Source organism: Moschus berezovskii, chromosome 23 (assembly GCF_049115385.1).
Source record: "Moschus berezovskii isolate FMDL1 chromosome 23, NW_MosBer_1.0, whole genome shotgun sequence".
Lineage (NCBI taxonomy): Eukaryota > Metazoa > Chordata > Mammalia > Artiodactyla > Moschidae > Moschus > Moschus berezovskii.
Genome location: NC_142482.1, coordinates 50,953,045 through 50,979,728, shown reverse-complemented (window position 1 = coordinate 50,979,728; position 26,684 = coordinate 50,953,045). Strand labels below are relative to the sequence as shown.

Here is a 26,684-nt window from a genome sequence, read left to right as displayed (position 1 = left end):
CCAAGAAACAGGTGATACTGCACTGGAGGGGGAGTAGGGACAGTGAAGGTGGAGGCAGACCCCAGGTGACGTGTGTAGCAGGCCTGCAGAGCAGTCTTGCAGTTGGAGTGATCTCCAGAAGAGATGCCTCTGAGAAGAAAAAGCTAAGACAATTCCGAGTGTGTTTGGCCCTATGGAAAGGAGACTTACTCAACTCGGGGAAAAGCTTGGAGATGAGTGATTAAGCATAAAGAAAACTGAGAAGCTGAACATCATGGCTGTAGGAAAACAGGTTGTGCAAAAAATGGAACACGATCTTAGCATACCTCATGACTCAGCTGTGAATACTCATAATTGTTTTAACACTGATGACGAGTCACAGAAAAATTGTGATATCATAGTGTTGGGAGGATGGGATGAGAGGAAATGTGCATTGATGTGCTCGTGGAGATTAAGCAAAAGTAAACCCTCATGTTTCTGGAGGGAACTCAATGGATAATGCCTAAAACTGAAGGAAATAAACAAGACGTAGAGATAGAACCATGCTCCTTAGAGATAAGGAGGTAATTACTAAAAGAAACAGCTGAAATAATTGAACATGATTGACTCTTAAGGCAAAGAATGGAAGAAGGCATTCAGGGGGCTGTTGTGGTTTTTGTGATAAGCCTTGTAGAACTATTGACTCTATGTTCTGTGCATTCTTTGATAAAAATAAAAAAAACTTTTTAAAAAGTAAGGGGTAATTCAGATAAGAGAAAATGACAAGGATGAGTTACCATTGCCATTAGAAAGAAATTCAAAATAAAATACTTAAAAATTAATACAAAATGAAAAATTAAGATTCATCTCAAGTATAATTTCCTAAACATTCAAAAGAGACAGTCATGAAATTCCATGTTCCTCTCCCTTTTTTTTTCTCACCCATCCTCACTCTCTGGTCAAATGTTTGGGCTTCTTCTCTGTAAGCTGTAGGTTATAGGGGAACTTCAACGTCGAGTTGGCTTCTACTTGAATTTGAATGACTAGAAAATGTGGAGGCCAAGTTTGAGCTGTCTAAGCCAGTCTCTTGGTTGTCCAGCTGTGTGTCTGGTTTCTCTTTGTATCTCCTCAGATTCTTAGAATATCTTAGGTTCAGCCCTTCTGCCCTGTTCCCCTCCTCTGCTGGCTTCCTGATCCAGGCTCATCTGTCTGTCCACCTGGCCCTGACACATTCCTTCCTCTGACCTCGCTGCCTCCATTCGCTTTGACAGTCCTCTCCACTTCCGCAGCCAAGTTCTTAATTCCCAGCGCCCCACCTCCTCATCTGAACGTGGCTAAGTCCACTTTGGAGAGCCAAGGCGAATGGAACTGCCTGGGAGGAATGTGGAGAATCTGTAGTTCTGTCCTTTCTTCATTCTTGAGAGCCCAGCTGCCAGCTGAGGGCACATGTGGGGGAAGTGTGTGTGTGTGTGTGTGTGGTGTGGTATGGGGCAGTGCGGGGATGCGGGGATGGGGGGTGAGTGGGGAGGAGAGAGCACAGCAGTCTTGGACTCCGTCATTTGCCCTGGGAATGCTCATGTGTATTTTTGATACCCTGGTGTCGTCTTTCTTTTATTTGTTCTGCCGTCTCTTAGATACCGCTCTAAAATTTAAAACCCAGAGGCATCTTTCCAGCTTCCTTGCATGAGCAGTGCTTTGACCTCTTAAGAGGCCGTGGCCAGACTTCAGCTCCTGCTGATCTTACATGAAGTGACATCTGATTCGCTTTTAGACTGCATTCCACACCAATCTGCCCGGCCCTGCAGTTTATGGGTTCACTCCTGTTGTCTTTCAACATATGGAGCGCTGTGAGATAGTGTGAGATTGAATCTTGTCAGGGAGGCTGATTAAGCCACCATCAGGGACGGCAGTCCTATGTGTGAAATGTCCCAGGCCTTCCCGAACAGCTCTGGGAGCAGCTGGGGGTGGTTGGTGCTTCTCCATTGGGGGGCAGAGAGACCTTGCTAACAAAGCAAACACATTGTTTTTGTATCACGGGCTAGGTCCATGGTGGTAACATTTGGCACGTTGAGTAACAGGGAACATAGATAACTGTGAACAGATGGGCAACTATTAAAAGATCCAGGGGCTTTTATCATTTCTCAGTTGGCCTTCACCCATCTACAGGATACCCAGTTCCCTTGTTAAATTACGTAAAGAGCTCAAATAAATTTCTTCTTCCTCCTCTTTTTTTTTTTTTTTCAAATGCGATGGAAGCAAAAGCTCTGACGTTGAAGAAGAGAATAGATGAGAAACTTCTAATTTTGAATCCCCTTGGGATTAGATGCTGATTTCAGCTGCACACAGAACACTGCCCCATATTTTGAAAGAGTAGCTGCTGGCAGTTTCAGAGGAGATGACTTTTCAAAATAGACAGTGAACTCCCCCGTCCGTATCTGGTGACCATCTGACATTTGGGACACAGAATTACAGAGCCATCCACTTGTTCTGATGCGTATAACCTCGCTGTTAAAAAATGGCACTGGCATGCCATTATTATGCTTATGCTCAGAACTAATGGAAAACAAAATACAAAAAAGAAACACCTTACCTGGTTCCCAGAAGCAGTGGAAAATATTTACACATCTTAGAGCAATAAAATTTCTCCACACTCTGGGAAGTGTTGTCTCTGGTATAGGAGTATGTTAGTCCTCTTTGGCTCAGAATGATAATTGGAGAGTTCATAAGAGTAGAAGTGGGACTTCCCTGGTAGTCCAGTGATTAAGACTTTGCCTTCCAATGCAGGGGGTGTGGGTTTGATCTCCGGAAGCTAGGATCCCACATGCCTCATGGCCAAAAAACCAAAACATGAAACAGAAGTAATATTGTAACAGACTCAATAAAGACTTAAAAAGAAAAAGTGCCAGACACTGATTGAGATGAGACACGTCTTCTCTGTCTGGGGCAGCAGCCTGATTTTGCCCAAAGCGGTCATAGGTTGCTACGGTCAGTTCTGGTACATATACCTGAATCTGATGGACCTGGCCAAATTAGATTGGGTTTGTCAGAGGTGGCTTTAATAATGTTACATTCAAGGGCCAGTAATTTTAAAGTATATCCTGTGTGGGCCTCCTGGTGGTTCAGTGGGAAAGAATCTGCCTGCCAATGTAGGAGACCCAGATTGGATTTCTGGGTCAGAAAGATCCCCTGGAGAAGGAATGGCTACCCACTCCAGTATTCTTGCCTGGGAAGTTCCATAGACAGAGGAGCCTGGACGGGCTACAGTCCTTGGGGTCGCAAAGACCGAGACACAGCTGAGCGACCGAGTATGCACAGGCTCGTACACTAAGTGTAGCTATCGAAGATCTGTTTGGGAGCAGGAAGGGTAGATACCCAGCCCACTTTTATTCTCAGTCCCTTAGCTTCGAAACCAATGTATCCCAGCCAAAGAGTGCTGGGTAGCTAAAGATCCGTGTGTCCAAAAACAACCCCAACAAAATCTAAATTTTTTTCTAAAAATAACCAGTGGAAAATGGAAATAACCATTTTTATTATTTTATTTATTTATTCATGTATTTTTTATTGTTATTTTTGGCTCTGCTGGGTCTTCGTTGCTGTGCATGGGCTTTTTCTAGCTGGAGCACACAGACTTAGTTGCCCCATGGTATGTGGAATCCTTCTGGAACAAACATTGAACCTGTGTCCCCGGCATTGGCAGGCAGACTCCGAATCACTGGACCACCAGGGATGTTCTCTCATTCTTATTATTTTAAACTAAAACCTACACTATTAGAAAAATAATAATTTAAAACAATTCATCTACAAAAACACTGAAACCAGTGATAATAAGTAGAGGACAGCTCTTGGAGGGAATGGCATCTGTTGCCAAATGATACAGTTTGATAAACGCATACTTCTTCTGTGCTGGGCTCTTTGGTTTAAGATAATTGAGTAAGCAAGGGTTATCACTGGGTTTAGTGTCCCCTGTAGTATTATACTTTAACAGAATTATTGGAAATAGATAAAACATGCTGACACCATTTAGCAGGAACGTTGGTAGTGTTAAGTATGAGATATATGTTCATGGGATTTTTTTTCTCTTCCTTATTTTTTAAATTATGAAAGTATGATAGCACGTTTACAGGAGACTTGGAAAATACAGAACACAGTTACATATAGTTCCTATATATTACAATTATTTTTAAGTAGATAAATTGAGATTTTTAGTTGGAGTTTGAATATCAAACTCTCAAAAATTAACAGAATGAATATACAGAAAAGTAGACGGATATAGCAGACCTGAAAATCACTGTGAACCAATGCAACATAATTAAGATTTATACAATTTTCACACAATAGTAGGATATAAATTCTATTCAAGTTCCCATAGACTATAAACTAGGAGACACTGGAACATATCCAGGGACATAAAACAAGGCACAAAATTTTCATGGTCTGAAGCAGAGTCTCTTATCACTATGGAATTATGTTAGAAATCAATATCAAAAGATATTTGAAAATAACGCACATATTTTCAAGTGCAATGGTTCACAGGCTTTTAAGTAAATGTTATACATCAATTTATCATAGAATAAAGAAACATCCATGGAGACACATGACAGTGGTATAAAGAGAGTGAATATTTGTGTATTGCAATATGATTCTTACAAACATCCCTGAATTGAGTAGAAAATAAAATGAGCTCAATATGATTAGTTTTCATTCTGCTGTAAGTTTTATGTTTTTTTGAATTTCACCTATTTCCCTGACATATAAAAATACTCTCTAGGTAATTAAAGCCATAGCCGTTCCGAATAATTTTTATTTTCCTTCTCGCTGCTGTTAAGTTTAATGGTGTCAGCTTGCTAACCCTCCCTGATGCTCACATGGCCTCCATTTGTGCCGGCATTTTCCTAGGATGGCAGAAATGCAGGAGCTCATGGAAAGACTGGAGCGGGCTGTCGACCGACTGGAGTTGTTGTCTACAGGGTCACGCAGGCCTCCTGGGGACTGCGGGGAAATTAACGGTGTCAACGGAGGTAGGACTACTCACTTGTCTTTACTGGTCTCTTTGTGGGTCTCTTAACTTTGTTCCCATCATTTTCAGTTCTCAGGAAACATTTCTATGATCTTTAACTCCTCCACTTCTTCCTTTCTATGTGACCATGACATTAACCAGATGCAAGCGATCCCCAAAAAAGAGAAAAAGAAAGTCTCAATCCACAGTCCACAAATACTACCTCTGCCTGTGCCTGTTAACAGCACAATCCATGACCTGAATGTCATCATTCTTTCATTTTAGTGTTATACTGCTCTTCCACATGACTAAATATATTATCTAAGTCTATCAAAAAGAAGCTAATGTTCTCGATTAGACTGTAAATTGGAAGAAATTATCATTCTGTACATTTTAATTTCAAAGAGAACAAGTCATTAAGTGTACGAACTGCAGTTCTGAAGGAAGAGAATCTGATGTGAAACCAAATATTATTTCAAGGTAGCATGATCACATCACATTGCTTTACGTTTACCATTCTTCACCAAATATGTTTTCAAAATTATATGCTAATGCCACACATTTTTAAAAAGAGTTAAAAAATTATGTGATCAAACATAAAAAGTTAACTACTTCTTTAAAAAGATACTATGCATGGCCAACTCTGTTATCTACAGTAATATTTCCAACTTCTTTTAGTCTAAGGTTGCAGATTTAGCAAATAAGAATACAAGATACCCAGTTAACTTTGCATTTCAGACAAACTACCTTTTTTTGGTAGAAGTGTGTTCTGAATACTGCATGGGATATACTGCATGATACATACTTCCCCTAAAAATTTATTGCAGTGTTTATTTGAAATTCAAATATAAATGGACAATCTGTATTTAATCTGGCAACTCTATTTTTGTCTCACACCCATTTCTTCCTTATCTGACCCATTTTGAATTTTGTCAGTCTTTTGGAGCTTGAGAAAAGCCTTGGGGAAGAGGGGGCTTCAAAAAAAAGCTGTAGATCTGGGCAAGATCTACATTGGTGCTTCTAGAATTTCAGTCGTATTTGGAGCTGTGCCTTGCATTACATGCCCTGGGACAGAAATTACTGTGTGAACACAAATGCACAGGCTGGGTTTTTTCCCCCCTCCCTACCCCTCAAACATAATGAAAATTAAAATGCTTTGAATGAATTGAAAGGGGATGTTGTTTAAGGGAAGGCTGCCAGGGGCCTGTAAGTTTTTTCCGCATCAAATGAGACACATCTATGATTTCATTTTAAGCTTCTTTTTGTTAACTATACAGTTGGTATATGAGATTCAATAGACTTTTTATTTGTAAGGAAATATTTTCATGTTCTCTTCAGTAACTTTGTTTTCTTATGCCTTTGGCATCAGGTGATCAAAAGACGTTTCTGAGATTGCTGCCCACAAATATAAAGCCTGTGAATACATAAAATAAACGCCATCTCCCAGGAGGCTGTGTAGTGTTGCTGAGTTAAGGAAAAAAGAAACCCCAATAATTCAAACCTCACATACACAAAGAGGTACTAGACTGCTCTTTGCACTTTCTTCATAGAAAAAGAATTTCCTGGGAAAATTAAGGAGCTAAGCAAATTTGGAAGGCATATACTTAAATTACTTAAATATTTAAACACAGTTTCTAGTATAACAAATCATTCCAAACCAGTTATTAAAGTTCTCTTAAAACAACTTAGCCAACAGTTTACTATCCTATTGATAGTATGAAATGAAGACAGGTACTTGGTTAGTAGAATAATTAGTAAAAGGTCTGAATGATGTCCACCCTTAAAATCTTTTCTTATCCTAACAACATCACTTCTACTTCTTCCAAATTAGTCAGCTTTGGTAATTTTCTAATTTTATTTTTAACAAATCCTTAAGGACAATCTTCTCACCTTCATTTACACCTTCAAATGTAAACACCATCATTACAATAATGTTATAACTGAAGTTAATTTTTTTAATTTAAAAAGAAACTTGTAGAAGGAACCAGTTCATTACAGATCCATAGTATGCACAGATCAAAGAACTGCCCTATGAGACTGGTGTTACGTTGTGTTTTATGATGTGTTTTTTGCTCACTTCGACAGTCAGGTAAGTTAGGCTCAATTCTTGAAGAAATATTTTCATGCCTGCCAATTGACAAGTACTGTGGTAGATGCAGGGGAATCTAAGATGAATTATACACAGTCCTAAATCTTCCAAAATCTTTGGTCTCGATGCATTACTATTCTGGGCCTCAAATGCTTTGATTAAGAGATGCTCAAAGGATGCAGACTGGGGAGAAAGACAGGTCATTAGAGGCTGCCCGGAGGAGGTGTGAGCAGAGCTGAGTGATGAAAGGAAATTGAAAAATATTCCCTTTTATCAATGTTCCTTCTGCTGTGTAGAGGCCTCCATCACATTTTAAAACCTTTTCCCACTTTAAACACTAGGCAGAGACCCCTCAGACCTCTTCTATGGCAACAAACAGGTTTATCTGTTTCCAAATGAATCCATAAGGAATCTTTGGGTTTGCACCTCTTTTATGTTATAGAAGTTGGTACATACTGCATTTTAAACTTAGGATAACTCAGCTTCAATACCCTGCCTAGAGGTGAGACTTAGAAGTAGGTGCAGAGAACTGTGAACAACTGTTTCCATCATGCTCTGGTTCTGTGGAAAGGGCAACTGGGAACCAGGGAAAAGGAAGGAAGTTTATCCTGTGCATCTTTGAGCTTGGATATTTCTGTCCAGTTTAAGAATGGGACTCCTAAGTTTGACTTTGAATCTTAATAGGCTGTGCTGCTGAATTTGTCAGTATTTTTCTCAATATTAGAGATGCAGTCAGGGACTTAGACAAAAGTTTTTGTAATGAAAAGTCAGGGAAACAAATACAGAACACCCCAGGTTGGGCCATTGCCACTTCCGCTTTAGAGTAATTTAGCAGATCAGAATTCACTGTGGATTAGCGCACCAGTCATTTTCACACCCACCCTCAATGTCGCTCTTCCCCTGGGAAGTGAAGGAGGAAGTAAATAAATGCGTGAATTCAACTGTCTTCCTACTTTGCCCAGAGTTCATTGTTACCTTTTAATTGTCCTGAATAATCTTGGTAACTATTTGCAAGGTCATTATAGAACTTGGATAGGTCAGTGTAGAAGTAAGTACACTGGCTTTGGATTCAGAAGGTGTGATCAGTTTTTGGATCTGCCACTTACTTGGTGTATAGGAGAAGGCAGTGGCACCCCACTCCAGTACTCTTGCCTGGAAAATCCCAGGGACGGGGGAGCCTGGTGGGCTGCCGATTATGGGGTCGCACAGAGTCGGACACGACTGCAGTGACTAAGCAGCAGCTCTTAACAAGTCATATGCTCTGTTTGCATCTTCATTTGCTCATCAGTCAACGTGTGGCAGTGCTCCCTACCTCATGGGTTTGGGGGAGAATCAAAGGAAAGTATGTAGGTGAAAGTACCTACTCAACGAAGTATGTCAGAAAGGGAAAAACGAGTATCGTGTATTAATGCATATGCATGAAATCTAGAAGGAGGGTACAGATGAACCTGTTTCCAGGGCAGGAATAGAGACGCAGATGTAGAGAACGAACATGTGGCTCCAGGAGCCAGGGAGGAGAGGGTGGGGCAAACTGGGGGACTGGGATTGATGTATATACACTACCACGTGTAAAATAATTAGCTGGTGGGAACGTGTTGTATATTACAGAGAGCTCAGCTCTGTGATGACCTGGAAGGGTGAGATTGGGTGGGTGGGAGGGAGACTCAAGAGGGTGTATATATAGCTGATTTACTTCATTGTACAGCAGAAACCAACACAGCATTGTAAAGCAATTATACTCCAATTAAAAGATTTTTTAAAAAGAAAGTACTTATTCAGAAAGACAAAAATATAGGAAAACAAAAAAATTAGGAAAACACTGCTTTCTTGAGCCACTGGGAAGTGTTTAATAAGTACTGATTGGGTGAATGAATGAATTAGTGAATAGAAAGAAAATGATGTGAATGACATGTGACTGCCCTATTACTTACGGCAAAGCAGTTCTGGCTTTCACTAAATTACCAGGGAATAACACAGTGTTCTTTTCTAAAGGTGTGGCACCCTCTGTGGAGGCCTTCGACAAGCTGATGAACAGCATGGTGGCCGAGTTTTTAAAGAAGAGTAGGATCCTGGCTGGTGACGTGGAGACCCATGTGAGTCCTTTCCTCTGCTGTACTCTGTGGAAAGATTGACTGCTATTAAAATATTTTTAAAATAATGGTCATAACCAGTGCTGGCGAAGGATGGAGGGATTGAGACCCATATGTGCTGCTGGTGGGAATGTAAAAGGTGCAACCCATATGGAAAAGAATATGGCAGTCCTGCAGAACATTAAAAACAGAATTATCATATGATCCAGCCATTTTACTTCTGGATATAGACCCCAAAGAATTGAAAACAGTATCTCAAAGAGAATTTTGTATACCCCTGTCGTAGCAGCATTATTCACAGTAGACAACATGTGGAAGCAACCCAAGTTTCTGTTGACAGATGAATGGATAAACAAAATGTGGTCTGTGCTTACGATGGAATATTATTCTTTCATAAAAGAGGAAATTCTCACACATTGAAAACATGGATGAACCTTGAGGATGTTATGCTAAGTAAAAGAAGCCTGTCACAAAAAGATACTGTGTTGGGGAATTCCCTGGCAGTCCAGTGGTTAGGAACTGGCACTTTGACTGGTTGGGGAACTACAATCCCACAAGCCACATGACATGGCCGGAAAAAGAAAAAAAGGTCCTTACGATTTCATTTATATGAGGTATTTAGAGTAAGCATGCTCATAGAAATAAAAAGTAGAATGGTGGTCGCCAGGGGCTGGAGGGAAGGATAAAAACAGGAACTTGTTTAATGGGTGTTGTTTTACTTCTGTGATGCAGACTAAACTCCAGAAGAAATTCTGGCAGTCTGATGCATAACAATATGAATATACTTAACTCTACTGAACTGTATACTTTAGAAATGGTTAATGTGATACATTTTGCATTATGTATATTTTACCACAATTTTTTTTTAAACTGCAGCCTGAGGAAAAGCAGAGTTGTAGAATTTGATGATCTCTGGATTAGTAGAGACTTTTAATGCTATTTAGGCCAGCCTTCCAGTTTAGACACTTTCTATACATTTTAAAAATCTTTAGCATTTTCCCTGAGGAAATTTTTACTTTTCATGAAAGTAAAAGCCAAACCAATTAATAACCTAAAAGAAAAAAAATTTTATTCAGGTTCTTTTTATGCAGTTGCCTTTGTTTCTTGCAGAGGATTGAATTCAAAATCTATCTGCTTATAGATTTCTCAGCAAGAGAGCATCCCGGCAAAACCATTTTCAGTATAGACTCACAGAAAATCTGATTCTTGAATAAAGTTGTGGTTTGCGGTTTAAGGAAAAAAACACTCTTTTTGCTCCTTCTTCAATTAGACATTATACGCAACACTCAACACCCGTCTTCCAGGGGATCTGGCAACTCAGATTATACCCTTGGTTCCAGAATTGTAATTAAATAGGCGTTTATCTCATCACATTTGCAATGTATTTGCTTATCACATCTAAGAAAAATGAAGATCAGTCTCATGGACCTTTTTATTAAATATTCCTGTTGAAATCCTCACTGGCAAAAGAAAGAAAGCTCTGATATGCAGGAGTTCTAGAAAAGTCTGTGTAGTAAGACCTACTTGAGATGTATCACAGAACTCTAGAATTTCTCTGGTTTGTTCTTGAGCTTGATGTCTATGTTTATAGAAACCTGGTCTGCAGTAACATGGTGGCTGAGCTTCTGATATGTTGACTCATGATCATACATGAAATCTAACATATAAAATGGAGTATCAGCCCCAAGACACTAAAAGAGATTCTTAAATAATTGAAGAACAGGTTACTCTCTTGAAAACTATTATAATAATTATTATAATTAGTACTGTTACCATTAATATTAACATTATATTATATACAATGTGTACTTCTGAGGTACACAGTACATTATAATTCTTATTAGTAATGTCACAAAATTCTATGTAGTGTTCTTTTACTGGGGAATAATGAAGCCTGTAAATACGTATATTTAACTTTGCATTTTAAGAATTGTAGGGTTTGCATACTAAGTAATTCTCTTCAAGCTGCATAGTAAACAGTTCCTTTAAATTCTTTGTAGAACGAAGTGAGTTATCAATAAAGTGTAGCTTGATTTATATGAAGTTTTTTCTTCTCCCTGCTCATCAGCCTGAGAACAGCATGATTCAAAGGAAGGAATATTCTCAATAATGAATAGATAATGCTTAAAGAAATTTGTGGTTGTCACTAATTAGTTTTTTAACAAGGAAGGAAGGTGGGGCAAGAAGAAAGGAAAGAAAGGAAGAACAACACTTGACATCTGAAAATGTAGACTCGGGTTCTATAACACAAAGAAAAGCGCAGGCCGCTTTTGTCCATCTGCCCATGACTTTAATACGTTGAACAAGCAGTTTATTTTTTCTCTCTTATAGAACCATGTGTCACTGACATTAAGCTTGCAGCTGCTGCCTCTCCCATAAGCCAGAAGTGGGGGTTGAACTTTGTTCCAAGAACACACCTGTTGCTTAGGGAAAAAAACCCCACATACCTGATTGTACAGTATGGAAATTTGAGAATGACACAAATGTGCATCGTGTTAACTCCTGTCCCTGTGTGTAAAAGCTATTTCACAGACACTAACAATGAAAAAGGGCAGCCGAGCTATGATTTAACGTCTGTCTTGATGTGTTGGCTGCTGGTTGGGCTTAATTTACTGAACACTCAATAGTCTATTGACAGAACAGACCACAAAAAAAGGGAACTAACAGCCACAATTAGGAAGCTCTGTTGAACCGAAGAACATAGCAGGTTTAAAAAAGATTAGATCTTTAAAGCCGCCTTGTATGCAACTGAAGGGCTTATTTAAATTACCCTTCAACCCGGGAACACTGACACAGCTTGCATCCTTTTTAAGAGATAAACAAACAATGCACAATTTTATAATAGATGTTTAGGGTAAATATAGTCCCAATGTCAAACAAAAGGATCCCCCAGAAACTGGGCCTACAGAATTGTAAGCCCGTGATCAACAATCATTTATCCTTAAATGGATGAATGTGGTTGTTTTTTTTTTTTAAACAAAGCTGTCCTGTTGTTATTCATGCTATATGGAACTAATCTTGAGTCTGTTTCTAAATGATTTGACCATCATGAAACAACTGCAAATCATATAGCTCTTCCTAACTCAAGCCCTTTTTGGAGATTTTGTAAAGGTCTGGAACATTTATTTCTTATCATGATTAAGATGGATACAAAAGAAATATTATTTTATTAATTGTTCAATAAAAATGAGAGACCCTGAACAAAAGGGCAATAAAATTCAACAAAAAAGTATAATATACTACACATGGTAAGATTAAATGGTATTAAACAATATTATACCTTTGAGTTCCTGGACTTTTTAAAGGATGGACCTATTTAGACAGTTATTATAGCTCTACTTTTAATGGGCCGTGTTTACTCTTGTAGATGTGCCTAGAAATTGTTACTTACTTAAATCATCTACAGAATGTCTTGTTCATTTTATGCCTTGCTGGTTAGGTAACATGTCCAAATGATGTGTAAGTTAAGGATGATCTCTTGTTTGTATTTGGATTTCAAAGCTGGCTCTTACTTTTTATAGCATGACCTTGAGCTAGTCCTTACCCTTCTCAGTAATGAGACTGGACCACATCACTTCCAAGGGCTCTCAGAGCCCATTTGAGTGACTCACCCGTTGTCTCAGTGTGAAAGCATGAGGGAGTTACTCAGTTGCCAAATGAAGAGCTTGAGATAGGACAGCTTCATCACCAATATAAAGAAAAAAAAATCTTGAGCCATGCCAGGGAAAGAATCTCAAGCAAAACAAGCAGAAGGAAACATGTCAGAAAAAGGATACACAGAACACTCAAGATAACATATCATCCTGCTTGATGAAAATATAGAAAAAAATCAGACTCCTTCATTTAAAAAGACCTTGAAGGACTTCCCTGGCAGTCCAGGGGCTGAGAAGACTCCATGCTCTGAATGTAGGAGCCCAGGTTCCATACCCAGTCAGGGAATTAGATCCCACATGCCACAACTAAAGGTCCTGCATGCCACAGCTAAGACCTGGTGTGGCCAAATAAATTAAAAAAAAAAAATACAAATGAAAGGACCTTGGAGCGTCCGTGAGTCTGTCCTTCTTGGTCTTACTGGTTCTTACTTCTTCCTTGACATGGACCTATCCCTAGAATAAATAACGTAAAAACGGCTATGTATTTATTTTACTAATTGTATCCATATTATTTCTTCAATTTTAGAAAACCTTTATGGGTAGTTTGTACTCAAAAAGAACAACCATTTGCATTTTTGGTGCTTTATAATCTGGGTCTATGTAGAAACCCTCCTGCCCCCACCAAAAAACAATCAGAAGCACAAGTTTGGTGCCTCCTGAGAAACCTGTATGCAGGTTAAGAAGCAACAGTTAGAACCTGACATGGAACAGTAGACTGGTTCCAAATTGGGAAAGGAGTATGTTAAGGCTATATATTGTCACCCTGCTTATTTAACTTAAGGGCTTCCCTGGTAGCTCAGCTGGTAAGGAATCTGCCTGCAGTGAAGGAAACCTTGTTTTGATTCCTTGGTTGGAAGATCTGCTGGCAAAAGGATAGGCTACCCACTCCAGTATTCTTGGGCTTCCCTGGTGACTCAACTGGTAAAGAATCTGCCTGGATTGTGGGAGACCTGGGTTCGATCCCTGGGTTGGGAATATCCCCTGGAGAAGGGAACGGCTGCCCACTCCAGTATTCTGGCCTGGAGAATTATTTATATGCAGAATACATGAGGTGAAATGCCAGGCAGGATGAATCACAAGCTGGAATCAAGATTGATGGGAGAAATATCAACAACCTCAGATATGCAGATGATACCACGAAAGCTGATCGCCGAAGAATCGATGCTTTTGAACTGTGGTGTTGGAGAAGACTCTTGAGAGTCCCTTATACTGCAAGGAGATCCAACCAGTCCATTCTAAAGGAGATCAATCCTGGATGTTCATTGGAGGGACTGATGCTAAAGCTGAAACTGCAATACTTTGGCCACCTCATGCGACGAGTTGACTCACTGGAAAAGACTCTGATGCTGGGAAAGGTTGGGGGCGGGAGGAGAAGGGGAAGACGGAGAATGAGATGGCTGGATGGCATCACCGACTCTGTGGACATGAGTTTGAGTGTACTCCGGGAGTTGGTGATGGACAGGGAGGCCTGGCGTGCTGTGATTCATGGGGTCGCGGAGAATCGGACACGACTGAGCGACTGAACTGACTGACTGACTGACCACTCTTATGGCAGGAAGTTAAGAGGAACTACAGAGCCTCTTGATGAAGGTGAAAGAGAAGAGTGAAAAAGTTGGCTTAAAACTCAACATTCAGAAAACTAAGATCATGGCATCTGGTCCCATTGCTTCATGGCAAGTAGATGGGGAAACAATGGAAACAGTGACCAACTTTCTTTTCTTGGGCTCCAAAATCACTGCGGATGGTGACTGCAGCTGTGAAATTAAAAGACACTTGCTCCTTGGAAGAAAAGCTGTGACAAACCTAGACAGTGTATTAAAAAGCAGAGACATCACTTTGCCAACAAAGTTCTGTTTAGTGAAAAACCAAAGCTATGGTTTCTCCAGTAGTCATGTTGGATTGAGAGTTGGACCATAAAGAAGGCTCAGCGCCTTTGAATTGTGGTGCTGGTGAAGACTCCTTGAGAGTCCTTTGGATTTTCTCACAAGGAGATCAAATCACTCAATCCTAAAGGAAATCAACCTTGAATATTCATTGGAAGGACTGATGCTGAAGTTCCCAATATTTTGCCTCCCTGATGTAAAGAGCCCACTCTTTGGAAAAGACCCTGGGAAAGATTAAGGGCAGGAGGAGAAGGGGGTGACAGAGGATGCGATGGTTGGATGGCATCACTGACTCAATGGACATGAGTTTGTGCTAGCTCCGAGAGATAGTGGAGGACAGAGGAGCCTGGCAGGCTGCAATCGGTGGGGTCACCAAGAGTCAGACACGACGGAGCAACTGAACAGTAACAGCAGTGAAGCAGCCCATTCCACACACATCCATCCTTCTCATCTCCCGCTTGCCTTCAGTCAAGTTGGTCCTCCCATTGACTAGTTTCTTGCTAATGGTTTTAATCTGAACATTTATTTTTATTATAATTAAACATCAATATACCTTGGCAATCTCAGGGTCAAAGGATCATGTGACATCTGTCACATTCTCCAGATGGCAGAGACCCCCCCCAAAAAAAGAAATTACTTGTACAAAGAATTCTGCATCTAGGTTTCAAACAGGCTTTATATCAGGGATCTTTTGTCTTATAGTCTCAGCCAGTTACGATAGAATTATTAGAGAAGAGAATGCCTTGGAAATCATCCATTCCAACATACATCCTCATTTCTCTTTGTCTTTCTGCCTCCCTCTCTCTCCCCATCCCTCCCTCTCTCCCTTCTCTTCCTTCTTTTCTTCCTCTCTACCTGTCTTTTTCTCTTCCTTCCTTCAAAGAAAGCAATGGCAACCTAGAGAGGCTGGCGATATAGGTGCCGTGTTGCATACAGAGCCGTGACCCCACGGCAGAGGAGGAATCTGGTCTGCAGCATCTGCATCTGTGGTTTGGGAGATGCCGGGCTTAGACCCCCCGGGTCAGCAGTCTCTCACTGCCTTTGCAGGCCACTGAGTCGCTAGTAAGATGCAGTGGCATGTATCTGCCACCTCTTCTTGTCCTCTGCGCTCAACGGCTGGCACCGTTCCCCCTATCAGATTTCCACAATAGGTCAAGAAAAGGGCGGACTCGGGAGCAGCAGGTGAGGAGAGCAGTTCCAGTGAGCGTCACCATAACGCATGTCTTCATGTGTCTCCCCAGGCAGCAGAACAGTGACCTTAGGACAGATGAACTGTGTCCCTCATGGGTCTCTGCTTCTCCCCAGTCACAAAGCCAGCCTGCTCTCAGCCTGGCCACCACTCACTGTGCTGTTGACACCAAATCGGCAGAATTCAGAAAGATCACAGATCAATCCATCTCTGTTATGATTTCTTTCCAAGAAGGTGGAGAATTTTGACTCTCAGCACTGAACACATACTTTGCTTTTAACTTAAGGATGTTTGCTTTTAGAACATCTAATCCCCATCTCTGCCCTCGAACATCCTAGTTTCATAGCACATTTTAAGCCTAGGGAAGGCTCTTTGTCAGGAACTGGACTTGGAATCTCAGCAGCTCTTGAAGAGACACCAAGCATCACTAATCGCCAGAATCTCCCTGTTTACTCCACCAAAAACAAATGTCTCCGGAATATTTTGCTGAGACAATGAGTTGGGTTCCATGAATCTCTCAGGTTAAGACGAGACCAGTGCTTTTCTTTCTGCTTCTTAAAGGAAACCTGTGGAACACCAGCCCTGATTATTCTCTTCTGGTCTGCGATCACTGCTGTAAGCAAAATGGCAGAACCAGAATATGCGGAGATGTGTTCAGAATGTACTCAGACTTCTGTGTGCACATTGCTATATTTAAAATGGATGGGCAGCAAGGTCCTATTGTATAGCACAGGGAACTCTGCTCAATGTCATATGGCAGCCTGGATGGGAGGGGAGTTTGGGAGAGAATGGAGACATGTATATGTTTGGCTGAGTTGCTCTGTTGCACACCTGAAACCATCACAACATTGTCAAGCAGCTGTACTCCAATATAGAATAAAAAGTTAAAAAAAAAAAACAAAACTAAATGCCTTTCAGAAAATTGTTTCCCATGTGAGAATTTAATCGTGTTACCTAGTACTGCACAATAGAGGTCCTTTCCCTTTCTCTTGCCTTTTTCTTTTTTCCCCCTGTCTTTCCTTCTTCCTAAAACTATGCCAATAATGCAAACATTTGCTGTTGTTTTCTATCTAGACTTCAGGATAATTTCATTGTTTGCCTGGAGGCTGCTTCAGCATCTGAAAATTAATACTTTGTCTAAAAGTAATGACCTGATCTCATTTAGATTATCTTATTATTGCGATTCTAGCAGCCATACCCACGAAGCACACCACACACACAGACACACACAGAGACACGCCCCTCCACACATGTGTATCTACTATTCACCTAAGAATTCCTTATAATACTGTATTAGCTACATATAAGAAAAAACAGCCTTGATCAAATAGATGGGCACTCTGACCTGAGTCACTCTAACCATCGTGTGTGTGTTTGCAGATTCCTTAGTGTGCGTAAGGCAACTACAAAATATGCTTTTTAACCTGTAGTATATTTTTCCCTTTCCAGTTGTATTTAGAATATGGTTGAAAATTGTAAGTTTTGAAACATGGCAGTTTACACTTTCATAACATATTACAAACCAATTCTTTTTAATATATAAGATGTTTTAGTGCTGTTAAAAAAAAAACAGGGTATTCAGTGAATTAATAATTTATCACTCTGTGTATGTGTTTGCATAGAAATGCTTTCCTTTTCAGAAAACACTTTGCAAAATAAATATTTTAAATGGTAAGGTACTTGGAATGCTGATAGTTGACTTTCAGTGGCTTTGGTTAAAAGAGCTCAACATACAGAAAAGATGGTATGATTTATCCCTTCAGGTCCCCCTGTTGAGTGTTGGGGACTAGTTCAAGGTTCCAGAAGTTTGCTGTTCTCCTCTTGTCTTCTTAGTATCCAGCACTTATCCATAGTAAGTGGTTAATGAATGTTTGCCAAATGAATGAGTGAAACCGAATGTATAAGAGAATCAAATTACTGAACCAGTGGACGCGTGGATGTGCTATGGCTGACAATTTGGATTAAGCAGTATTGTAGATGAGGAGTTAAAAGAAAATCAAGGCCAGCTTGTATGTCCTGAATTAGCAAGAGAAACATAGATTCTATAGATTTTTATCATGAATGCATACACACGTGCAACACAAGCCCTGGTTTTATCGTAGCCCTGACAATGTATCTAGTACCCTCTTCATTCTCTTTATTCTCTTCATTCTCTTTATTCTCATTCCTCTTTTATAGTTGAGGAAAATGAGCCACTGAATGACTGGAGCTCTAAGGCAGTTTGAGAAAGCTATGGAGTTTAGAAAGACTGTAACGACGACCCTATGCAAGACAGCAGAAGAGACACAGACGTAAAGAAGAGACTTTTGGACTATGTGGGAGAAGGCGAGGATGGGACAATATGAGAGAATAGCACTGAAACATGTATACTACCATATGTAAAATCGATGACCAGTGCAAGTTCGATGCATGAAGCAGGATACGCAAAACTGGTGCGCTGAGACAACCCAGAGGGATGGGGTGGAGAGGGAGTTGGTGGGGGGTTGAGGATGTTGAGACACATGTACATTCATGGCTGATTCGTGTCAATGTATGGCAAAAGCTGGAGAAGGCAATGGCAACCCACTCCAGTGCTCTTGCCTGGAGAATCCCATGGACGGAGCAGCCTGGTAGGCTACAGTCCATGGGGTGGTGAAGAGTCGGACACGACTGAGTGACTTCGCTTTCACTTTTCACTTTCATACATTGGAGAAGGAAATGGCAACCCACTCCAGTGTTCTTGCCTGGAGAATCCCAGGGATGGGAGCCTAGTGGGCTGCTGTCTATGGGGTCGCACAGAGCTGGACACGACTGACATGACTTAACAGCAGCATCAGCATGGCAAAGGCCACCATAATATTGTAAAGTAATTAGCCTCCAATTAGAATAAATAAATTAATTTTTTAAAAACAACAACAAAAAAGAAAGCTAGGTGGGAATTCATAAGTAACAGGAAAATCCATCAATATATTGACTTGTAGTCCAATAGAAATCCCATGAGCTCTTTCTGTGACAGTGTATTTTTGTGAGCCTTACTGTAAGTATTTTAAACTGAAGATCAGAATTAGAAAAAGGATAATTCTGGATTTTGTTTGATTTTTCTGTTTGGATTGGGTTTTAGCATGTTGCTTTCCCCTCCGATCATTAAAGTGATAGCTATCAGGCAAGAAATAACTTGGGAGTCAAAAGGGCCAGTTGAGAAATTGAATTTTTGTCCAGGACTTCATGGCATCATATTTCTAATAACTAGTTATTCCTAGTTTCAAGAGTCTTTAGTTGTATTTATATAATTTTAAATATCTGGATGAAAAGTGAAAAATTCAGTTGTTGTTGTTTAGTAGGTAAGTCGTGTCCAACTCTTTCGCAACCCCACAGACTGTAGCCCACCAGGTTGCTCTTTCCGTGGGATTTCCCAGGCAAGAATACTGGAGTGGGTTGCCATTTCCTTCTCCAGGGGATGGATTTTCCTGACCCAGGAATTGAACCTGCATCTCCCGCTTGGCAGGCAGATTCTTTACCACTGAGCCACCTGGGAAGTGAAAAATTCAGTAGATTGTCTCAATATTTCCAGGTCAGACAGTCCCAGACTTTTAGATGAGGACTCTCACCCCAAAGTTCATCTGTCAGTTAGTTCTTAGAAACTTGGAAAACATTTGCCTATAGTCCTAATGTAAGGGATGGGTGGCTCATTTCGTATGCAAAGATGCAGAAGAATATTACTCTGTGTGTGGTACACAAACCACTGCCATCCACAGACTCTGCTAATGGTCTGCCGTGAAGTGAGTACAGAAATTGTGAATAAGACATTGAGAACTTTTATAACAATCCAACAGAGTCATTTTAAAGGCTGCTAAATCTGATAATTTAAGAAACTTGGACTTGTGCTTTGTGTGTCTTTATTTCATTTTTCTAGTAAGACTCTTTTATTAATATTTCTTTTACAAAACCATCAGTCTGTGAGGGATGAGAAATTAAAAAGAAAGTCTTCACCAAAGGGTTTTTGAGTAGCACCATGTAATGCAAAATGTTGGGGAAGAAACATGACTCAGTGACTCTTCTACCATGATTTTAGTTTTAGTTAAATGAAGCAGGAAAACAATAGTATTAAATGAAAAACATTCATTTATTATGAATGCTGATACCTGGGGGAGTGCGCATTTAATTAGAAAAGGAGTTAGCACCAGATAAGGATTTCTGTGCAGATTCTGTGTACTTCCAGCTGATGATGGGCCTGGTTCCTTTCTACTTTTGCTACCATGCATAGGATTTTTCTTTTTCTTTGTGTGAGTATATAATTACTCTCCTTTGATTATCAGAATAAATTCAGAATTGACATGTGGGACCAATAAAAATGGAAAGAAGAAATTTTTCCAAGGATAACAGAGCAGGAATTGAAAGGGTAGAGAGGTGATATATACATTTACCAAAAGATTTGCCTTATTGAAAAGTGAAGTCTGCTGGCTTCCCTGATGGCTCAGTGGCTAAGACTCCAGGCGCCCAATGCCAGGAACCTGGGTCTAATCTCTGCTCAGGGAACTAGATCCCATAGGCCAAAATGAAGAGTTTGCATGGCTCAACTAAAGATCCCACATGCTGCAACTAAGACCCGGTACAGCCAAATTCATAATAAATAAATATAAATACTTTAAAAACATTATGATTATATAGTTTGCTTTAAAAATGATGAAATGTTTATATATATATATATATATATATTTTACAAAAAGAAAGTCTGGAAGGATACTTATTAAATTGCTGAGAGTATTCATTTTTTGGGGTCAGACTTACCAAAATCTTTACATCCTAAACATCCATATCTTTTGAAGTTTTGTAACAAGCATGTGTAAACTGTTATCAGAAGAAAAGGAAAAGAGGATTTGGTATTTTAAGAAAAGGATCTTGGAATTGAGGTATTGCCTGGAAGGAGTTCAGTTCAGTTCAGTCGCTCAGTTGTGTCCGACTCTCCGCGACCCCATGAATCACAGCACGCCAGGCCTCCCTGTCCATCACCAACTCCCGGAGTTCACTCAAACTCATGTCCATCGAGTCGGTGATGCCATCCAGCCATCTCATTCTCTGTCGTCCCCTTCTCCTCCCGCCCCCAACCTTTCCTGGCATCAGAGTCTTTTCCAGTGAGTCAACTCATCGCATGAGGTGGCCAAAGTATTGCAGTTTCAGCTTCAGCATCAGTCCCTCCAATGAACACCCAGGATTGATCTCCTTTAGAATGGACTGGTTGGATCTCCTTGCAGTATAAGGGACTCTCAAGAGTCTTCTCCAGCACCACAGTTCAAAAGCATCAATTCTTCGGCGATCAGCTTTCTTCACAGTCCAACTCTCACATCCATACATGACCACGGGAAAAACCATAGCCTTGACTAGACGGACCTTTGTTGGCAAAGTAATGTCTTTGCTTTTTAATATACTCTCAAGGTTGGTCATAACTTTCCTTCCAAGGAAGGAGTTCACTGAGCAGCAAAAGACAAGTGAGAAAACATGGCTACCAAGTAGTGTTGGTCCCACACAGCTTGGCTGCATGGTGGTCAGGAGTGATCAGGAGTCCAAGATGCCGCAGAATCCATGGGGACCTGGGGAACCAGGGATCAGCAAGGACTTTCATGGGTTGAGTGTTCCATCGTAAGATCTCAGTTGTTGTCAGGTCTGTACGGTTGATGAATGGACAAAATCTGGTTTGTAGCTAAATTCTGTGGTCACCGGAGATCTATTTCATTTCCCCGCCTTATTTAAATTTTCTGTATTAGTAAGAGAGACGAAGGGGGAAAAGAACTAGCATTTATCGAGGACCTGCTATGTTAAGCACTTCGTACAGCTGCCTATGCATAGCTTTACTTGATCATCAGAAGAACACTTTAAGGTAAATTCTAGATAAAGAAGCCAGGCATCAAGAAGGTTGGATAACTTGCTTATAGCCCTGCGTCAATGGGTAGAGTTGGATTCTATCTCAGGCGTTTCTGAAGATCTGAAGCTCACGAATTCTCTGCTGTGTCACACCGTTTTCCAAGAATTTCAAATCATTCATTATTTATTGGTAATTATTGAGCTTCTGGTGTAATAAAGGCCTTTCTGTGTAGGCACTGGGCTTCCCAAGTGGCTCAGTGGTTAAGAATCCTGCTAATGCAGGAGACATGGATTTAATCACTGGGTCGGGAAGATTCCCTCGAGAAGGAAATGGCAACCTGATCTGGTATTCTTGCCTGGGAAATTCCATGGACAGAGGAGCCTGGTGGGCTACAGTCCATGAGGTTGCAGAGTTGGACACAACTTAGCGACTAAACAACATGTAGGCACCCAGGGGCCTAGTCTTCAAGAGCTTATTACCTACTTGAAGACTCAGGGCATACACACATGCATGAAACTTAAACCTACGGCTTAAATAATACAAAGTGAAAGGACAGTGCTTAGTGTTACAGAACATTCTAGAATAAGGAGTACTTGCTGTCTCTAATTTTTCTGATTCATTTTAGCAGCCAAGTATCCTTTACTTGTATGTGTGTGAAGTCACTCAGTCGTGTCAACTCTTTGCAACCCCGTGGACTGAGGCCTACCAGGCTCCTCCGTCCGTGGGATTCTCCAGGCAAGAGTACTGAAGTGGGTTGCCATTTCCTTCTCCAGGGATTTTCCCAACCCAGGGATTGAACCCAGGTCTCCCGCATTGGAGGCAGACGCCTTAACCTCTGAGCCACGAGGGAAGCCCTCGACCCCAAAATTCAGCAACCATGCAGTACTTCTGGCTTTGAGAGTCAAAGGATTTAGTTTAAACATGTTGGTAAGATGCTTTCAATTCCTTAAGTGTTAGAAAAGCAAGTTAGAGAATTTTGAGAGGGGCCAATTTGCCAAGTGTTTTGTCACTATGCAGTGACTAAATTTGAAAATTAAATTAATTTCAGAGAAGAGTTTTGTTCAGATTACAAACTTATTCTGCCTGTCAGAAAAGCAAACAGATTTAAATATACAATAGTGTTTTCTTTTTTTCTATCCTGATCTCTTAAGAAATACTCACTGGTTTTAATTACTTCAAACAGTTGGTTTTTTAAAAGGTCATCTGCTACAATTAATTGTTTAGAAAAGTTTTATATTGGGTTTTTTAAATTACGGTGATTAGTTTTATACTATAGATTTTACAAACTTTTCTACACATTCTATTGTCTGTGACCTTCTTGTTTCGACCATGTGTTCTGGGCCTCTTTCCATGTCAGCGAGTTGAGGTCTATACTATCACTTTTAATGACTGCATAATATTTCATTGTATGGTTATACCATCATCGATGTAAACAATCAAAATTATAGGTGGAGGAAATAATATGTCCAAGGATGCAGAGCCCAGATGAGGGTGAGACAGTTAAGGCCCTAGGGTATGACTCTGGAAGGACGTGCACCTGGGCTCCACGACCGCCTCACCTGGTCTCTTCCCTGAAGGGATGGGCATCTAGCAGTATTTCAGTTCAGTTCAGTGGCTCAGTCACGTCCGACTCTTTGCGACCCCATGGACTGCAGCACGCCAGGCTTCCCTGTCCATCACCAACTCCTGGAGTTTACTTAAACTTATGTCCATCCAGTCGGTGGTATTTATAATCATTTAAAAGATTACTGACTTTTGACTTCTTTTTGGTTTTTTCCCTATTATAAATGAAGTTACAGTGCATATCCTTATACAAATACTATTCTATAATTGTACAATTATTTTCTCAAGGAAAAGTCCAAGGATTGGTAGTGCTGGGTCAGTGACAAATGCTCCCTAATACTTACTGTTGTCCCCCCCGACCCCATCCCGCCCTTCCTGCCCACCGCACACGTTGTACTGGTTCACACTCTCAGTATCTAAAAGTGCTTTAGGCTGTTGGGTGATAACTACAAACTAGCAAAATAAGAATATTAGGGACACAATGCATGATTTGAATGCACATTATTATTCATGAAATTAATTATTTAAAAATACCTTGCCCTCTGTTACACTAGCAAGAAGATAAAAACAAAGCTATATGGCCCCCTGTAAATCTTTTTTTTTTTTTTTTGCCAGAGAAGATCATTTATCAGTTCTACCTTTTATTTATTTGACATGGGAGGAAGTTTGTTTAAATTGGTTCTCTGGGGCTGGATGTGACATCTTCTGGATGGGGTGTTACTTTAAAGGAAACCGATAATGCAGCTGAGCTATGTAATAGAAGATTTCAGGCCTGAATGTAGAAAGGACATGTTGGAGCTGTTCCTTAGTGTCAGAACTGTGCACTGTGGCTGAGGTAAATACTTACGTGAGCTGGAAGTTGCCAAGGCAACAGTCTATTCATGAAGAATGAACCTCTCTTATTATCAGTGCCTGGATGAATTTTTTTTTTAATAAAATGTGCCTACTAGTCTCACATTGACATTTTCAATCTACCTACTCATCTTTCCTTTCTAGGCTGCAAAACTATTTAGCTCTATTCAATAAGGATGCATTCTTTCTCTGCTAATGAAAGTGAAATCATTGGGGAAAAAAAACCAGTCAACTGTAAGGGCAGTAAAAATACTAATTTATAACAATTACCTAATATAAAATTATTGTCCTTTTGATATATGCTTTGGCTAAGGCAGAGTCTGAAATTGACTGGGACTTGGTCGGTATTTGAGCAGGCCAGAGTCTTTAAATTAACTTGTCTTTATGATTTAATGGGGTGTTGCCAACATATTTATAAATAAGTGGAGTGTGACATTGCTTCTTCCTTCTCCTGGTCAGACTGTAAAATTTAGACTCCATTTTATTGTGTGCCCACTAGAAATTAAAAAAACAAAAAGCTGTGCTTGTCTTGAAGAGCCAGAGAGCCATGTTAAGGGGGACGATGATTAGAATGCCTGGGTACCGAGCATTGTGCTTCCTGGGGTCTAGAAAGAAGGAAATAATTTCTTTAAAAAGAATGCATTCCTGGGACTTCCCTGGCTGTCCAGTGGTTAAGACTCCACGCAGGAGATGTGGGTTCAATCCCTGGTTGGGAACTAAGATCCCACATGCGTGGCCAAAATAAAAAAAAAAAATACATGCCCTTTTTTAATGAGAATACTTCTTGTGTTTTGTCAAGCTGACCAGATGAGGAACTCTCCTTTCAGTTATGATTATCACAACCTGTTCCTTTCAAAATGGAATGCTTGTTGTCTGTTCCACCTAACTTGCACCTTGTCACCTGTTAGAGTCATTAGTCATTCTCTACTTGTTTCCCCTGAGAAGGTTCTCAGAACTTTCAGATTATGAAATGAAATAATAAACTTCGATTGTGTTCTCATCACATCTTTTTAATAATTTTTTTCTGGTAATAAAATTTAAATGTTTGAGGTAGAAATTTTGACGATAGATGTATGAAGAAGAAAATTTTAAAAACCACTCATAGTCCCACTCCTCAGTTAACTGCCACTGATATCGTGGCATATTTACTTCACCAGGACATTGTTCAAAGTCCTGGTGAGATAGAATCAACACTGATCTGTGAGGGCCGTATGTATAAGGACAAGTGACACATGCTGACGGAGATACGAGGATGCTGACTGAAATTAAGAGGGCAGTTGTAGTCGAAGCAAAACTTGGCCCTTCTGCGTCACTGTGGCAATTCCAGGGTCAACAACAAGTAGCAGTTAATCTGATTGCCCATTTCTTAACTTACATCTTTAGACTACACGGCTGACAAAACAGATTTTGCCGTCAGAACAAGTTTTAGCACAAGCACGCCTCCAGTTTTCTTTGTTAATAGTAATCCTGGCTTGCTTCTGTGTGCCTTTCCTGTTGGCATGTAGGGAAGAGAGCGCGGTTTCCCCAACATATGCAAAATAGGCAAAAGTTCATGGGAACTAAAGATGTCATAGTGAAGAGACATTGTGTACTTACATGTTTTTTTCTTGGCGGTGATGGCATAAAGAGGCAGTTTGGTTGTTGCTTTAGTCCCCTCCAAGTATCCCCAGATAAATAGGATAAAAATAACAATAATAAGCACAAAGAATAAAAGTCTCATGCACTGAGGATAAAAGCTTCTTTAGAGAACTTTGCTATTTTTAACAAACTGAAACAATCCAAGTAAAAATACAGTGTTTATCATTGAGTCTCTTAGCTACCCCCTGTCAGCACAGTCCCACCACCCTTTCCACCAGATAATGCCCCTAAGCCCCTTTCGCATAGCTGTTCATAACCACCCCCACTCCGATTCCATAATCCAATATGCATATATCACAAGGCAGGTAATGGGGAAATGCTCTGTCATCAGAAGGATGAAGCTGGGATGGACGTTCCAAAATATCTGAAAATGGAAACAGAATACGTTTATTCTCACTTGAAAAAGAAGCAGAAAGTTCATACCAATGTCAGTTCCTTGGTTTTGATGTTGTACTATATTTAAGTAAGATATAACTAATGAAGTAAATTAGGACTTCCCTGGTGACTCAGAAGGTAAAGAATCTGCCTGCAATGCAGGAGACCCAGGTTCGATTCCTGGGTGGGGAAGACCCCCTGGAGAAAAGAACAGCAACCCACTCCAATATCTTCCCTGGAGAATCCCATGGACAGAGGAACCTGGAGGGCTACAGTCCATGGAGTTGCAAAGAGTCAGACACGACTGAGCGACTGACACACACACACACACACACACACACACAATGGAGTAAACTGGGTGATGAGCACACAGCACCTCTCTGTACTATCCTTTCAACTTCCTGTGAACCTATAATTATTTCAAAATAGAAAGGTAAAAAAAAAATCTTTTGATCTGTAAAGTATAGGAATTTTAGAAAATTACAGCAGGGTAATAGAAACATTTGTGAAACTCTAAGATGTTAGTGAACTGATATCTCTTTGTAAATAAATAATTATT

At 40.3% G+C, this 26,684-nt stretch overlaps 1 protein-coding gene across 2 annotated transcripts in view; it reads left to right on the top strand.

The window, feature by feature from the left end:
* The window catches only part of CAP2 (cyclase associated actin cytoskeleton regulatory protein 2), a 136,098-nt gene that overhangs the window by 18,186 nt on the left and 91,228 nt on the right, over positions 1-26,684 (top strand). For both annotated transcript variants that reach the window (XM_055405864.2, XM_055405863.2), the window contains exons 2-3: positions 4,855-4,976; positions 9,036-9,136. In XM_055405864.2, coding sequence (XP_055261839.2) covers positions 4,856-4,976; positions 9,036-9,136 — 222 coding nt within the window. In that variant the 5' untranslated portion in view covers position 4,855. The remainder of the gene's footprint in view (positions 1-4,854; positions 4,977-9,035; positions 9,137-26,684) is intronic.